This window comes from Gymnogyps californianus, chromosome 1 (assembly GCF_018139145.2).
Source record: "Gymnogyps californianus isolate 813 chromosome 1, ASM1813914v2, whole genome shotgun sequence".
Classification (NCBI taxonomy): Eukaryota; Metazoa; Chordata; class Aves; order Accipitriformes; family Cathartidae; genus Gymnogyps; species Gymnogyps californianus.
Window position 1 is genome coordinate 191,573,574 of NC_059471.1, and position 13,822 is coordinate 191,587,395.

General features: G+C 36.5%; 1 protein-coding gene across 1 annotated transcript in view; it reads right to left on the reverse strand.

Annotated features, from left to right (window-relative positions):
* Positions 1-13,822, reverse strand: part of CTTNBP2 (cortactin binding protein 2) — an 89,897-nt gene that overhangs the window by 46,781 nt on the left and 29,294 nt on the right. The window contains exons 3-4 of the mRNA XM_050914589.1: positions 8,326-8,550; positions 222-1,884 (exon numbers count right to left, since the gene is read on the reverse strand). Coding sequence (XP_050770546.1) covers positions 222-1,884; positions 8,326-8,550 — 1,888 coding nt within the window. The remainder of the gene's footprint in view (positions 1-221; positions 1,885-8,325; positions 8,551-13,822) is intronic.

Genomic DNA, 13,822 nt, shown 5'->3' on the forward strand with positions numbered 1-13,822 from the left:
TTGGAGACCTCCTTGAGGAAGCAAACTAATTTATAACATTACTAAATCAGCAAAAGAATTCCCATACCCCTGGAATGTGGAAAAAATATAACTGAATTTCAGCTTTTAGAAAGTAAAAAAGAGAAAGGTATAAAAAGACAAATAAAGCAAACGAAAGATGTACAGGAAAACCAAAACATTATTTTAGAGGGAGACAGTTTGTAGCATATCAATCCCTTTACCTGATGCTGTTACCAGGAGGCTGTCTGAATCACATGGTCTACAGGATGAAGCACTAACAGGGTTTATGGAGGAGCTACAGGCAATGGTGGTGGGAATGACAAAGGAATTTTCTGAACATGCAGGTTGGTTCAGTCCAGAGAAGTGGGAAGGCCAGGCACCCACCTGAGATGAGGCTATGGCTGGTATGGCACAGCCTGCAGGTGCCACAGATAAATCTATAGCAGGTTTTGGTGGCAGCTGAGGTGAGGACTTAGAAATAATTTCCTCATTTATTACCCTGATTCCTTGTGGTGAACTTGAAAGAGGTGAGGTCACGGTTTTGCTGTCAGTTTTTGCACTTGTATTTGGGGATCGACTACTATCCATTAAAACTTTAAGCTGTGGGTGTGGTGGAGAAGGAGTTTGTGAAAGCCCTGGTTTTTTAGGAGGAATAGGTGGAGGATTTCCTCTGTCAATTCTTGATACACTGGGAGTCTTTAAACTCATTCTACCGACTGGGGGGTAAGTGCCAACTTCCATAGAATGTGATGTCCCCGGCCGCGACGGAGCGCCGCTCTGAGGGCTTGTAAATCTCGAAAGGACTTGGGTAACGGTATTCCGAGCTACCTGTTTGGCAACTAGGTTGTCACGACTAGTAGGGGATACGTCCCTTGAGGGAGGGCTTTGGGTTGTGTTTCCATTTTGGTCTTGATCATTTGCATTTGCTTGAAATCTAAATCTAGCTGCTTGGATGCGTGGATTTAGGCCTGGATGCCCAGTAGTGTTGGCAGATGGTGAATGTAAACTGTGCATAGACGAAGTGAGTGAGGAATTCTGAGCTGCAGCAGCCGGTGCTGCAGAGGTGCAAAGGGAAGTACTATTTGAAAAAGGGGAAGTGCTACTTGGTAAATCAGGTGATGAGCCTGTACTTGGTCCATTTTCCTCAATTCTGTTTTGATTCTGTGTAAGAACAGGAGTTGCGGGAGGGACAGGTTCACTAGATGAAGATTGCCTATCAATGACAGGCTTCACAAATGCTGCATTGGCGCACACATTCATTTTTGTATTGCCAGACACTAGTGCGTTCACTGTAGAAGGCTTTACAGATACAGTCAAAGGCAACTTCTTAACATTTTCTGTGCTACTGTCCATCACTACAGTATCTGTTTGGCAGGCAACAGTTCTTGAACTTGGCTCCTCTGTTTCAACAGAAACAGAAACAAGACTCCTATCTTTATTTTTATCTTTATTTTTAAGAGAAAGATTAGCTTTACTTTCATTCTCCTTTTTTAATTGCTCAATCATTTTGATCATTTTATCTCTCTCTTCTCTGAGGTCACTGGTGTGCGCTTCCTCTCTATGAAGTTTGGCACGCAACTGCTCTCTCTCTGTGTCAAACTCAGACAGCTGCTTTTCCATTTGAGCTTCCATTTGTGTACTCCTTTGTTTCTCAGCTGCAAGAGACTCCTCCAATTCAGTAGCCTTTTTCTTTTCCTCTTCAAATTTTGACATCACTTCTTCCAGTTTCTGGGCTTCCTCTACAATTCGGCCAGACAACTGCTTACACTCTTTCACTAGCATCAATACTACATGCTTATTTTTTCCACGTTCTTCTTCAAGACGAGCAGATAGCTTTTTGTGCTCCAGCTCAAGATTCTGTAACTGAGATTTTTCCATTTCCAACTGTAAGAAAGCATAGAGAAAAATTCTCATTAACAAGATGGAGACTTTCAACATAACCTAGTATTAACCTGACATTGATATTTTAACCTTTGACAGTATGCCTAAAATGAACCTGTCCGTCCCAGGAAAGTGATTTGTGATATCTAACACAAGTGCCTATAATCTTATACAAGCAAAAGAAAGAGACAGGCATCTCTGAAGAGCAATTCAGAAACTAAGTAAGCCCATCTACTTTCCTCCGTTGACAACACAGAGACTCCCCAAAGTGATTAAATGCTTGTGATTCCTGAGTGAGGAGCTACCTGTTCTCCAGAAATTAGGCGTAAAACATCACAGAAAGTCCTCTTCTCAGTAAAGGAACCAGACAAAAAAAAAGATGAGCTTTGCAAAAAAACTTTGAGTCCAGAAATGAAAGGTTTAGGTTTTAGGTCTTCCTCAGACTGAAGGAGTTTAGGGTTGAAATACACAGTCCATCATGCCCATAATAGGTGTCTTATATCTTGTTTTAACATTTATAAATAAGACACTAATTTCTGAGACCTACTTTTTGACACAGGCACAAATATCTTCCTGTACTTACTAACAGCGGACAGTCTCACTAACATCAGTGATGTATAAACTATGTTATAACCTAGAATCAAAAACCTGCCTACTACATGCAGATAATGGATAAGAATAATTTTTCCCCTCATTCATACAGTCATCGCCTCTAATTCATCTTTCCTGATGATTATGCTTTTATTCAAAGACCCTGTTCTAGAAAAGCACTAGAAAAATAAGTTAATGCACTATTTTATAAAATACCTACTAGTAATAATGCAAACCAAATTGCTTCATATTTTCCCAAGCAAACTTTTACACAAGTCAAACAACAACAAAAGAAAAACTGATTTCTTTCTTCCTGCTCCTCCCTTCACATACTGATGCAGTAGCTTCCTACATGGGTTATCTGAATGACTGATAAAAAACCAAACAAAACCCCAAGAAACTGCTGAGCATTCCTTCTGCTGTACTCTTTTTATTGGTTTAGACTTGTCAGTTCTGCTTCATATTTATGTACAGATTGATACAGAAATAACAGTTCAGAACTGTACCACTAAAGTGCATTTTCTAAGTGGGCATTTTTTCTGGAAAAATACTTTCAGGTACCCATGAAAAAAAATAATCAAGTGCTCACAAACATGAATGGTTAATTTTGACTGCAACAGGAAACTGTTTCATGCCTCTACAATATGAGAACATTTCACAATGCTCCAAAAACTAATCTAAGAAAAGCTGTGGCAAATAGCAGTATATTTAAGATCTGACTTGGAATAAACGTTTCACTTCAATAGATGAAGGAAGAATCCTAGATTATAGATTCAGATTATAGTGTCATGATAAAATGATACTAATTTCAGAGTTTAAGACAATACAGTGTCATGAATGTATTTACTGTAAACTGTAATGTGGGAAACAAGATGGCCTAGGGGATTGGTAATAGCTATCTCCTCTCTCAGTCAATGCTTAAAATATTGTCTTGGTTGCTAAATGAAAACAAACAAACACACACAGACGCAAAAAAAACCCCAGGCATTACAATATAATAGCTTTTCAGAAGCCTGTTGCTACAGCACAGTATTCCCTGTCCTCTCCAATAGGAGATGAAATTTCTTAGCTGTGGAAGCTTTTTCCACATCGCTGTAGATGTGTCTACAATTCATTTTTAAATAAACTGCATTTAAACAAAAGCTAATATAAATACCATTTTTAAATAACAGTTTTGTTACTCTCCAGTTATACCATATTGTTGAAACTCACACCATCAAGAGATGAGTACAAGAGGGAGAGAGTCTGCAGTTGTAATGGAAATAAATCCCACCTGCTATAGCTCATTGTCCCCAGGATAATTTTTTCCCACATGGTAAGCAGAATTCAAACACAAGAAAACGCTTAAAAAGGAAGGGAAGTGAAATGACATAGGGAGAAAAAACAATAAATCCTGCATGAATTTACACTTATAGATGAACATGTGTCCCAGTCTCCCAACATTTCTAATCACTGACTGTACATTTCTCTTCTGTTTTCTTCAGAAGAATGGGAAAAAGCATAAAGAGATGATGGCAATATTGATGTGATGTATATTATAGTAATAGTAAAATTTCTTCCTGAAATCATACCATTATCATAAGAAACAGTGAACAAAGAGGAAGAAATTGCTATGGGAAATTATACCTACATTATAAACATATATATAAAATATACCTACATCATTGTGCCTTCAAATACCTCAAAACCTGTTTAGCAGTGGAGGGGCTCCAGTGAGGTTTTAGAGCTTCATCCCAGGTTAACCAATACACTCTGTACAATGTATTTCACAAAACCAAGTCCACCCTTTCTTAAAAACAGTGTTAAATATATAAAAAATAATGACTGACATTATCAGTCATTGCTAAACAAACAATATCAGCAACAACACCTTTTCAGTTATGTTAATGACAGTACAGCTGCAAATTAAATTAACAAGCTATTATGACGACGCTGTATTTAGGAATGGTCCCATTCACAATTATTTTTCTGCATGTGAGGAACTATTTTTCTCAAGCATTTCGTTGTTTTTTTCAAAGAATCCAACAGCATTTGGATGCTTCACAAGCATTTCAAAGCAAGTGGAGCATCCAACAGTCACAGTGGAGCACTCAACAGTCTCTTTTTTGTTAAAACAGATACAAAAATCATAAGAAACATATACAATTTTTAAAGCTTGGAAATGCAATAAGATTATAGTGAAAATGGTTTTATCAAGATTTTCTATACTTTATTATTCCTCCATTTTGCTTTCAGACAAGGGACTGGTTCTATAAATTAACTGTTGTGAAATTATATTAGCTTCAAATAATTACAAGCAGATTTTAACATATAACTGGGATGAAATCAGCTTACCATACTATTATAGTATCTTATTTGTAAGTATTGTTTATAAATAAAGAATCCCTAATATATATATAAGTCCTCTATTTGATTTCAAATTGACAAGAGCAGCATTAGTTTCTCATTTTACATTGTCTCCTATGTCTATCTCTCCACCCTGCCCTTGTTTTGGCTGCATCATCTTGAATAGGAAAAACCTCTGAATATTTACACTGCATTTTTTCCTTTAGATGACAGATTTGTAACTAGCTGTAATTATTTATGAGTCTACGAACTAACTACAACCTGATTTTTGCAAAGTGTAGCATACGCATACACTAAATCATATCGGTACTGTAAACATCTGGAAATGTGTCCAAGAAGAATTTGAAAAGGGGTAAAAAAGGATACTGAGAAAATGATAGTGTCCCACAAAGAACTAACCAGCAAAGGCCCTTCACAGGTGAGAGACAGAGTGCACGCCTTGTGAGAAAAGGAGCTTGGCTTGCTTAGTCTAGTGAAAAAAAGACTGAGGGACTATCTAATAGCAACATACCGCTCCTTTTGAAGGGCCCTTACAATGATGACAGAGTCAGATTCTTCTTGGTAGTGGCAGCTGGGGCCCCATAATAGAAGGTTAACATGAAAAATCGCCCTTTAAGAGGCTCAGTCTTGGAAAAAAGTTCTTCACAAGGGTAGTAGTGCAGAAAGACTGCAGTATTGCCATTCCTGGGGGTTTTCAGGACTCAAATAGACAAATTCACAGATGACCAGATGTACTGCTGGTGATAATCTGCTTTAAGCACAAGATTAGACTAAATAACATCAGCGGGCCTCTTCCAACCAACGTGTCTGTCTGTCTTTGAGCATGCATCCTAATACTAACTCCTCTGCAAACACTTGACAAATCAAGAACTGTCATTTTGATTATCTGGTTTTGAGTTCCCAGGAAACCTCAAAATTAATTTTGATAGCAGCTCCAGGAAAAGAATTCAAAGAGATGGAAGAGGATGGAGACTTAACACAAAGCAGATGACATCTGGGGATTAGGTGTTTGGTATATGGTAAGCCTATGACTGACAATCATTTGTGCACCTCTCTCATTTTTCTACATTCTGGCACATTGTTATGACTTGCTTTTTATGACCAAATAAAAATTTTATTCAAAGAATACTTTTAAGGTCATTATATTCACAGATAATTAGTGCCCAGGAATAAGAGTTCAGTTTGAGCCTGTTTAAAGTCCAGTAATATCCAGAGAAAATAAACACAGCTGTACGCAGACTTCATTACTTAGTGTAAGAGTGAGACAATTCCAAAGATGAAGATAGAGGCATCACACATTTAGAGAAGGAGGGACCACTCTTGGAGGGAGGAGGTGCAGCTGGCTCTGTATTTAGGTCACATTTGTCTAGGCTTTTTTTTTTCCCTTACATTGGGTCACCCTACTTTGTCGTTCATTTCTAGAAAGCCCTCAAAATACCTTCATTACCCTCTTCCACGGAGGGATTTGAGAGATGGAGAACAGACAGGAAAAATGTGGAACTAAGGGAAAGTAAAACACTGAATGAATGGTTTGTGAATGAGTGGAGATGGTTGAGAGATATATCATCTGTTGCCACAAACCCAAGAAGTTTAAGAGGGTGCCCTGTGCAAATAGCATTTCTAATTGGCTTTAAAAGAGGAAGATGTAAGTTCTGTGGAGAGTCATGCACACAGCTGCTCAATGCTATGCAGTTTGTTTTCAAATTCTGTGTTATTTAAATTTCCTATTTGTTACAAGGAGTAAAAATGGTAGAATCATAATGACACACTCTCAAAGCAACACATGTTTTTTCAAGTGTAGTGCTTTAAAGTTTAGCTTGAAAGTTACAGACTTCAGAATTGAGTGTACTAGAGGTTTAGATACTTCTCAAGGTAAGAATCAAACTGCAAAATAAATTAAGATCAAGCTCCTTAAAATTAAGATTTAAAGAAAAAACCTCATGTATTCTTCTAGGAAACAAAAGACAAGAGCATCCTTTCCTGTATATGCAGACTTATAGATATAGACTTTGGTAATAAACCTGGGCCAAAAAAAAGGACAAAAATGGAAATTACCTGTCAATACCCTGACTTTGAGACATATTTTCAATATGTAAGCCCATCTTACATGCATGTATCTGTCCATACACTAAAAGCCAGAGGCAGATGAAGAATTTAGGTACAAGAAGAGACTTGTGGCCATGCACTGAAACAAGAAACTAATCCAGTTGTCCAGGCAGATGTGTCAGGGTCTCTCCCAATATCATTCTTGAGTCAGAATAAGCAAGCTTACTTGCTCTTTTCTATGCTGAGACAATCCCTTCCCCAAAATCTCAACTTACTTACAAAGCATATGAAAAAGAAAATTAACATTTAAGAGTCCTCAAAAAGAAGTGCTAGGTAAGTACAAGTAACAGTTCACTACATAGGCCAAGGCCATTACACTATTTTAAGACTTACATATCATACATACAGTCTAGTATTATTCTTTTTTTTTGAATGCGGTACCTGTTTTTCTGAAGTCTTAACAGAGCAGGGATACTTAAACTAAACTAAACAACAGAGCTAAGACAACAAGAAAAGGTTTGCTGATTTAATTTAAGCATGTATTTCCAGCATACTTCCAGTACTTCTGTGTGCATATTATTTCCTAAAGAGCAATTACTACCAAAATCAATTTTATGTCAATTGTCTTAACATTGTCTGGATTTTTTTTTTAAACATCAATATAAAACTGTCACCAAAAAGCTATTTCACAGCTGTTGAAGACATTCTATCCATCTTATACCCAGTGAGGATGATTCAATGCCTAGCAAGCATTTCTTTTCTAATTATTCAAAAATACCAGGTCTAGATTAGTCTATTATATTACTGTTCCCCTCTTTCCTCTCAGAAACTCCACCCCAACATATTCATATTTAGCTATGCTTTAGAAATGTATGGCTTACATATTAGTGGAATATGTGCAACCAACCAACCATAACCTTTCAAAATGACATTGTTTTATCTTCAATATGACTTTTTTTGCAACACACTTGTCCAAAATAATTTTCCCTTTACAGCAAATGTTCTAAATATGCAAAAAAGTATTTTTTAGAGTTATAATTTATTTTTACTGATTTATGAAACAGAGCCACCTAATATAAAATGCAAATAAATTATTTATTTTATGCTATTTAGGTTAGAATGAAAATAACAGTAGCACCTCTAGGCTTCAATGGTGTTGGTTTAAAAATATATTGTGATGATGCTTTCTCAGCTCACGCTGAGCTATTCACTTATATATGGCATTGACTTGTACCAGTTATATTTCATTTATTCCATAAGTAGAGCTAAATTCATGGAACGAATGAGGTGTGCACAAAAAAATATCACCAGAAAATCAGCACCTCACTGAAAATATTATCACTTAATTGTCATATAAACACTCGTAATGATAACCAAGTCAGACAAAGATGCAAATTAAAAAAGTAGCATGAAAGAACAAATCAGGAGAGGGAAAAGGGAAAAAAGTTGGTGGCAAGATACCTTCTTTTGTCTGTTTTCAGCAGCAGCCAACTGAGCTGACATTCTTTCTTGCATTTTCCTGCAGTGAGCCATAACAGCTTCTAAAATGGACAGAGGGTTCATGCATATTGGCTTCTTTTCTTTATCACCAGCACCTGCCTCAAAGTCTCTCTGAAGAGCCAGAAATGGGTCACTCAGATTAAATCTTCCATATCGCTCCTGGATAAAAACCTCCTTGCGCCGGGCCTAACAAAAAAACCAAAGAGACAAAGAAATAAAACTAAATGCATTCTTAGGAGTACATCCACACATAGAAGAGACCTAAACCACAGGGAAAGTTAAGTTACTTATTTATGTTTTTAAAATATTTTCTTTAGGTATTTGTTTATAATCTCTAAAAGAAATAGTCAGATATGTTGCACACAGATTTCATTATAGTCAATACAATTCACTACATAAAAAAAAACCCCTTCCCCTTCTCCATTCAATACAGAAATATCAATTTGGAGCAGTTTCAGAAGCATCACAAAAATAACATCTTGTAAATTGGCTGATACATAGAGAGGAAAGGGAAGAAAAACATTCTAAAATAAAGTTTTCTATTTCTGCATATTAAAATGATGCTAGTAAAAGATATGAAAACATGCTTTGTGTTTTTACTGCAGTACCAAAATAAGTATTTTTCAAATAAAAAAAATTGACTGTATGTTTACACATACAGAGATTTTCATAAGTAATAGCAGACAAGCAGAGAGCAAAAATACCACCAAGGCTTTTCTGAAATTAAGACACTTCTCCTATCTCTGTTCAGGAAGAACTTCATGATCATATGTTTCTCCATACCATTATTTTAAAACATAATTATATTTCCAAACTACAGTAAAACACTGTATTGTCATAACAAAAAATATTACACAATAAAGATCAGAGGTAGTTTTGCTTGACAAATTTTTGGTTCTTCAGCCCAACAGGAAAACAAGGTCAGTTTCAGAGAAGGTATTTTTATATATTTAATACACAGTACACAGGAAGGCCATGGATAAGTACTGACTTCTAACAGTCTTCATAGAAAATGTTGTTCCAAAATCTCAGGCTTCAGACCCATCTAATTTGTGGGGGAAAAGAAAACCATACAAACAAACCAATCCACCAAAACCCACCAAAAAAACCCACCAGAAAGATCCAATGATTTCTAAAATTTTGTTGTGGTGTTTTTGTGCTTGCACATATAACAGAAAGCAGAAGGAAGAAAGCCAAACCATTATAGCACAAATTTTGGAAGAAAATAAAGGCTTGTTACCTTAAAAATTAAAACAGTCACCAGAGCAGCTCTTAAAAGAAGTATGTCTCAGAAAATCAGAAAAAACCCCACAGTGCAAAGAAACACCAACAGAAAGAGGAATCCCTCCAAAAATGCATAAAACTTTTATCTCTGATTTTGTTCAAATTCAGTTTTGAAGAATAAGCAAAAAAGAGGAAGAATAAGCCAATTCGGAAATACAAAAGAGGAGGAACAGGCCTAATGGTTACCAAATGGGTTAGCAGATCATTTGGAAAGCTTGAAGCTAAAATTGTAACATATGAAAAGGTCATAAAAGGTAACACACATTTCAGGGCATGAGAAACCAAAGAAGAGCATAAGAACTATGTTAGAAAGACTCTCCAGAGACTAACTACAAATGACATACCTTAGTGAATGCCCAACTTTTTCCTATATATTGTCTACAAAATTGAAATGTTACGGGAAATTAAAAGGTAAAAGAGAATTTGACTGCCACAGAAATAAGTGTGCCTACATATTCTGATGCTTGAAATACTTTTAGTCTATTTTTCAGTTTGATAGTATAAATAGACCTTGAAAATATTTATAAAAAACCGAGGCCTTTGGGGCATAACTTCAGAAAAAGCTTACAGAGTTCATTCAGACCTAAAGTCTAGCTAGGCTTACAAAGTCAGGTAGTGATTGGTTGAAGAGACAAAAATAAGATGATAGAACCTAGTTATTTTCTATAAATTGCCTTGCAAATAACCTCTAATTAGTTTAATATCTTAATCCCTTCATTTTTAACTTAGATTTTAAAATAAAATAAAATAAAATAGCTAGTTCCAAAGGTAATATTACAAAGCCAGGTGGGGAGGGGCTATATTTGTAGCTCCTGGTTCTATATACTGAAGTTACAGGGCAGTATGCAGCTTAGGAATTCAACCTTCATGTTAAGGAAACAATCAAAACCAAAAGCCTGACTCTAAATGGATTAAAGTGCTAAGCAGCCAAACAAGATGACAAACACAAGCAGGTTAAGAATTTAAATGGAGATGGAGCCACAATCCATACATAAATTATCAGCAGTGTAAAGCCACTTAGTTTATATAAAGAAAGTGACCCATCAAAGCAAAGGAAAAAACACTGATGTAGCAGCTCGGCTGTAAATAATAAAAAAACACCACCAGAGCCTCCATCCTTAAATCCAGAGACCAACAGCAAAAACAGAAGCCAGGTAGATTAACTGATCTCAGAGGCAAAGGCAACCACTCATGCCTTTAAGGAAACACAGGTAGACAACCAGTGAAGTAATTCCCAGTTTTTCTATGACCCATGACTAGCTGTCCTCTCAGTACATACTGTACGTATGCGATATGAATGTATTCTTTGAAATGTTCTCTAACATGCATAGCAATTAACAGAGCAAGCAAGGCAAAGGCTCAGTGTGCACCTGTCAAAATAGTAACAGGACTGGGTGTTCAGATTCATTAACTAAGGAAAAGACAAAACCATATAGAAGGGATGAGCTCCATCTGAATGAAAATCAAAACAATCTGCTGGCGTTAAGAATTAAAGTGGCTACAGGAAAATCTGAAAGCTAAAGACTGTGGAAAAACCGATAGGTCTCAAACAGCACATGGTTTGGGATGACAAACCCTGCAGGGCTGAAGCCATCACTGTGTACCCTCAAGTACAGGGTAAAACAGACTGGCGACTCTCAAACCATAAACAGCAAAGTCGTCTCAAGATGCTTCCAACTCAAAAGGGAGCTAAATGCAAAATATTAAACCAACTGTTTCCATGTTTCTATACAAGGACTAAAAATATAAAATAAAATGATGGGATGAGGATGCATGGTTTCAAATTAAGATACCAGAATAAAAGATAAAGCAGAAGCTTGGTAGAAGGGAAACAATCAGTAGTTCCCTAAAACTTAGGCACAAAGTGGCAGAAAGACAAGCTAGGCTTGGGTTTTTTTACATGATTCCTCCAGTCCCTTTGCACGTCACTAAAGTACATCAGATGGGAGAAATAGAAATACTAGAATCAGAAAATTTTCTCTCTTATATCGTCTTTCAGCACTGAATTTCAAGTCACAAGAGCTAGTAGCAACATCAAGATATCTGTTTTTTATGGCACTCATTATCTGGGGAATGTACAGTCTAATGTCATATGGGTAATTAGTCCTTTAAAATGGTCTCTGCATAATTTGGTGGCTGTGCTAAAACAGCATTAGCAGTGTCTCATATGTTAACTTGAATTGCACAGCAATATATACAGAAAATAACATTTAAAATGTTGATTTGTGAATAATTAACTGAATGCTTTTTCAAACAGAAAATTTTCAAAACCAGACAGAATATGCGCCCACTATAGGAGGTTATCAGGACTGCTGCATTGTGAAAGGTGCTATATGAATTTATAAACCATCAGCTTTATTTTTCTGTACATACCCATTTGCACAGCAACTAGCCTTTTAATGGAAGGACTGAGATTGAAAGTATTTAGAGGTATAAAAAGATGTCCATGGGAGACGATACTTTTTGCAGCTTATGCCAGTGGTACACAAAATTATGACTTAAGGCTTAAGCTAAATCCTCCACCTCCAATGGGTAACTACTAATGAAAACTGACAGTAAGCACACACAAATCAGGAGGAAAATATCTAAAAAAAAAAAAGAAAAAAAACCTTTAAATAGTTAATTCGTGAAATTCACTACTGCAATAAAGTAAAAGCCTAAACTTATTTACAACAGCTTTTGAATTCAGTCCAATAAGAACATCACATTTATACAGAGCTTTTAAATCCTTACACAAGATCTGAAACATTAAACAAGGAGACTAAAATAACAGTGCAACTACTATTTAAAAGGAACGAAACCCCAAAGTTTCTTTATGGACAGGCTGGTCTGTGTTAGATCAAGGATGGACTACAAGTTTATACTAAAAAAAAAAAATACAGTAGAACTGAAAAACATCTTCAGAGAGGAGTGAAAGATGATCAAAAGGTACAACACAGCTTCTCTTCAAGGAAGACCTAAGTAGAAATAGGACTTTCCGGTGTGAAACAGAGACAACCAGGGAGAAACATGCTAGAGGTCTGCACGCTGACAGGACAAGTAGCAATTGTCCCATGATCTAATGAGGGAAATTTGAGTTGGACACAAATTCTTCTCACTGAGAGTAGATAAGCACTGGAACGTGTTGCCCAGGGAAAACATAAAACCTCTGTGATTGGGAGATTTCCAAAACTAGATTGGATAAGGCCATCAGCAACCTGATCCATGTTTGATGTTAGTCCTGCTTTAAGCAGATGATTGGACTGAACGATCTCTCAAAGTGCCTTCCAACCTAAATTACTCTATGATTAGTGATTTCTTCTAGGACTGTTATTTTTTATCTTGTAGATGCTAGCAATCTTCTCAAGTAACAAATGACAGAAATGAGCTCTCAGAGGAAGGAAAAACAACCAAATACTTATTGGTGGAACAAGTCTTATGTCTTGCCTCAGATCATGAAAATACTTTTTATGACTTAGAAAACAGAACATTTAGTCTGTGATATTTTAAAAAATTAAAAAACAGTACTGAACAATCCTAGGGATTATGCAGCTGTGCGACACGGGGAAGGTTTACTCTCAAGTTTTCTCTCCTAGGTCTGCAGCCAACAAGAATCTGGAGGATCAGGCTGTAAGATAAACTGCTTCTTTTATTACTCTCTCAGGGTGCCTGTCTCCTACCACATACAGCAAGACACCTCATTCACCCCTACACCAACTTTTTTCACACTATTCAAGTCATCTCTATGTATCTATCTGCCAGCTCCCTCCTGGACACTTCCATCTCTCAAGCTGACCCTTTGCAGTCACTGACGCCATTTATCTACTGGCAGATGAAGACTGGCAGCAGGGTGTGCAGGGAGAGGAACAAAAGGAGTGGAGGCATCTGGATGATGGGCTGTGGAAAAGCTGCAAATCCAGTTTAAGAACTGGCCTGCAGTCACTTGTTTCTTATGTTCCACTTCAGAAGAAAAAAAACCAAACCAAACCAAAACTATTTTCAGTGACCAAACTGAGAATTATGAAGTCTAATTAGACTTTTTCCCCCTGTTATTGAAACAAGAATGTAAGGGGGCAGGGAGGCCTTCAAATAGTATCCATCTTACTGTGGACTTAAAGCTAAAAGCATTTAAAAAGCAAGGAAAAACAAATACGACCAATTAATATATAAGTAAGAAATAAGACCAACAACAAAA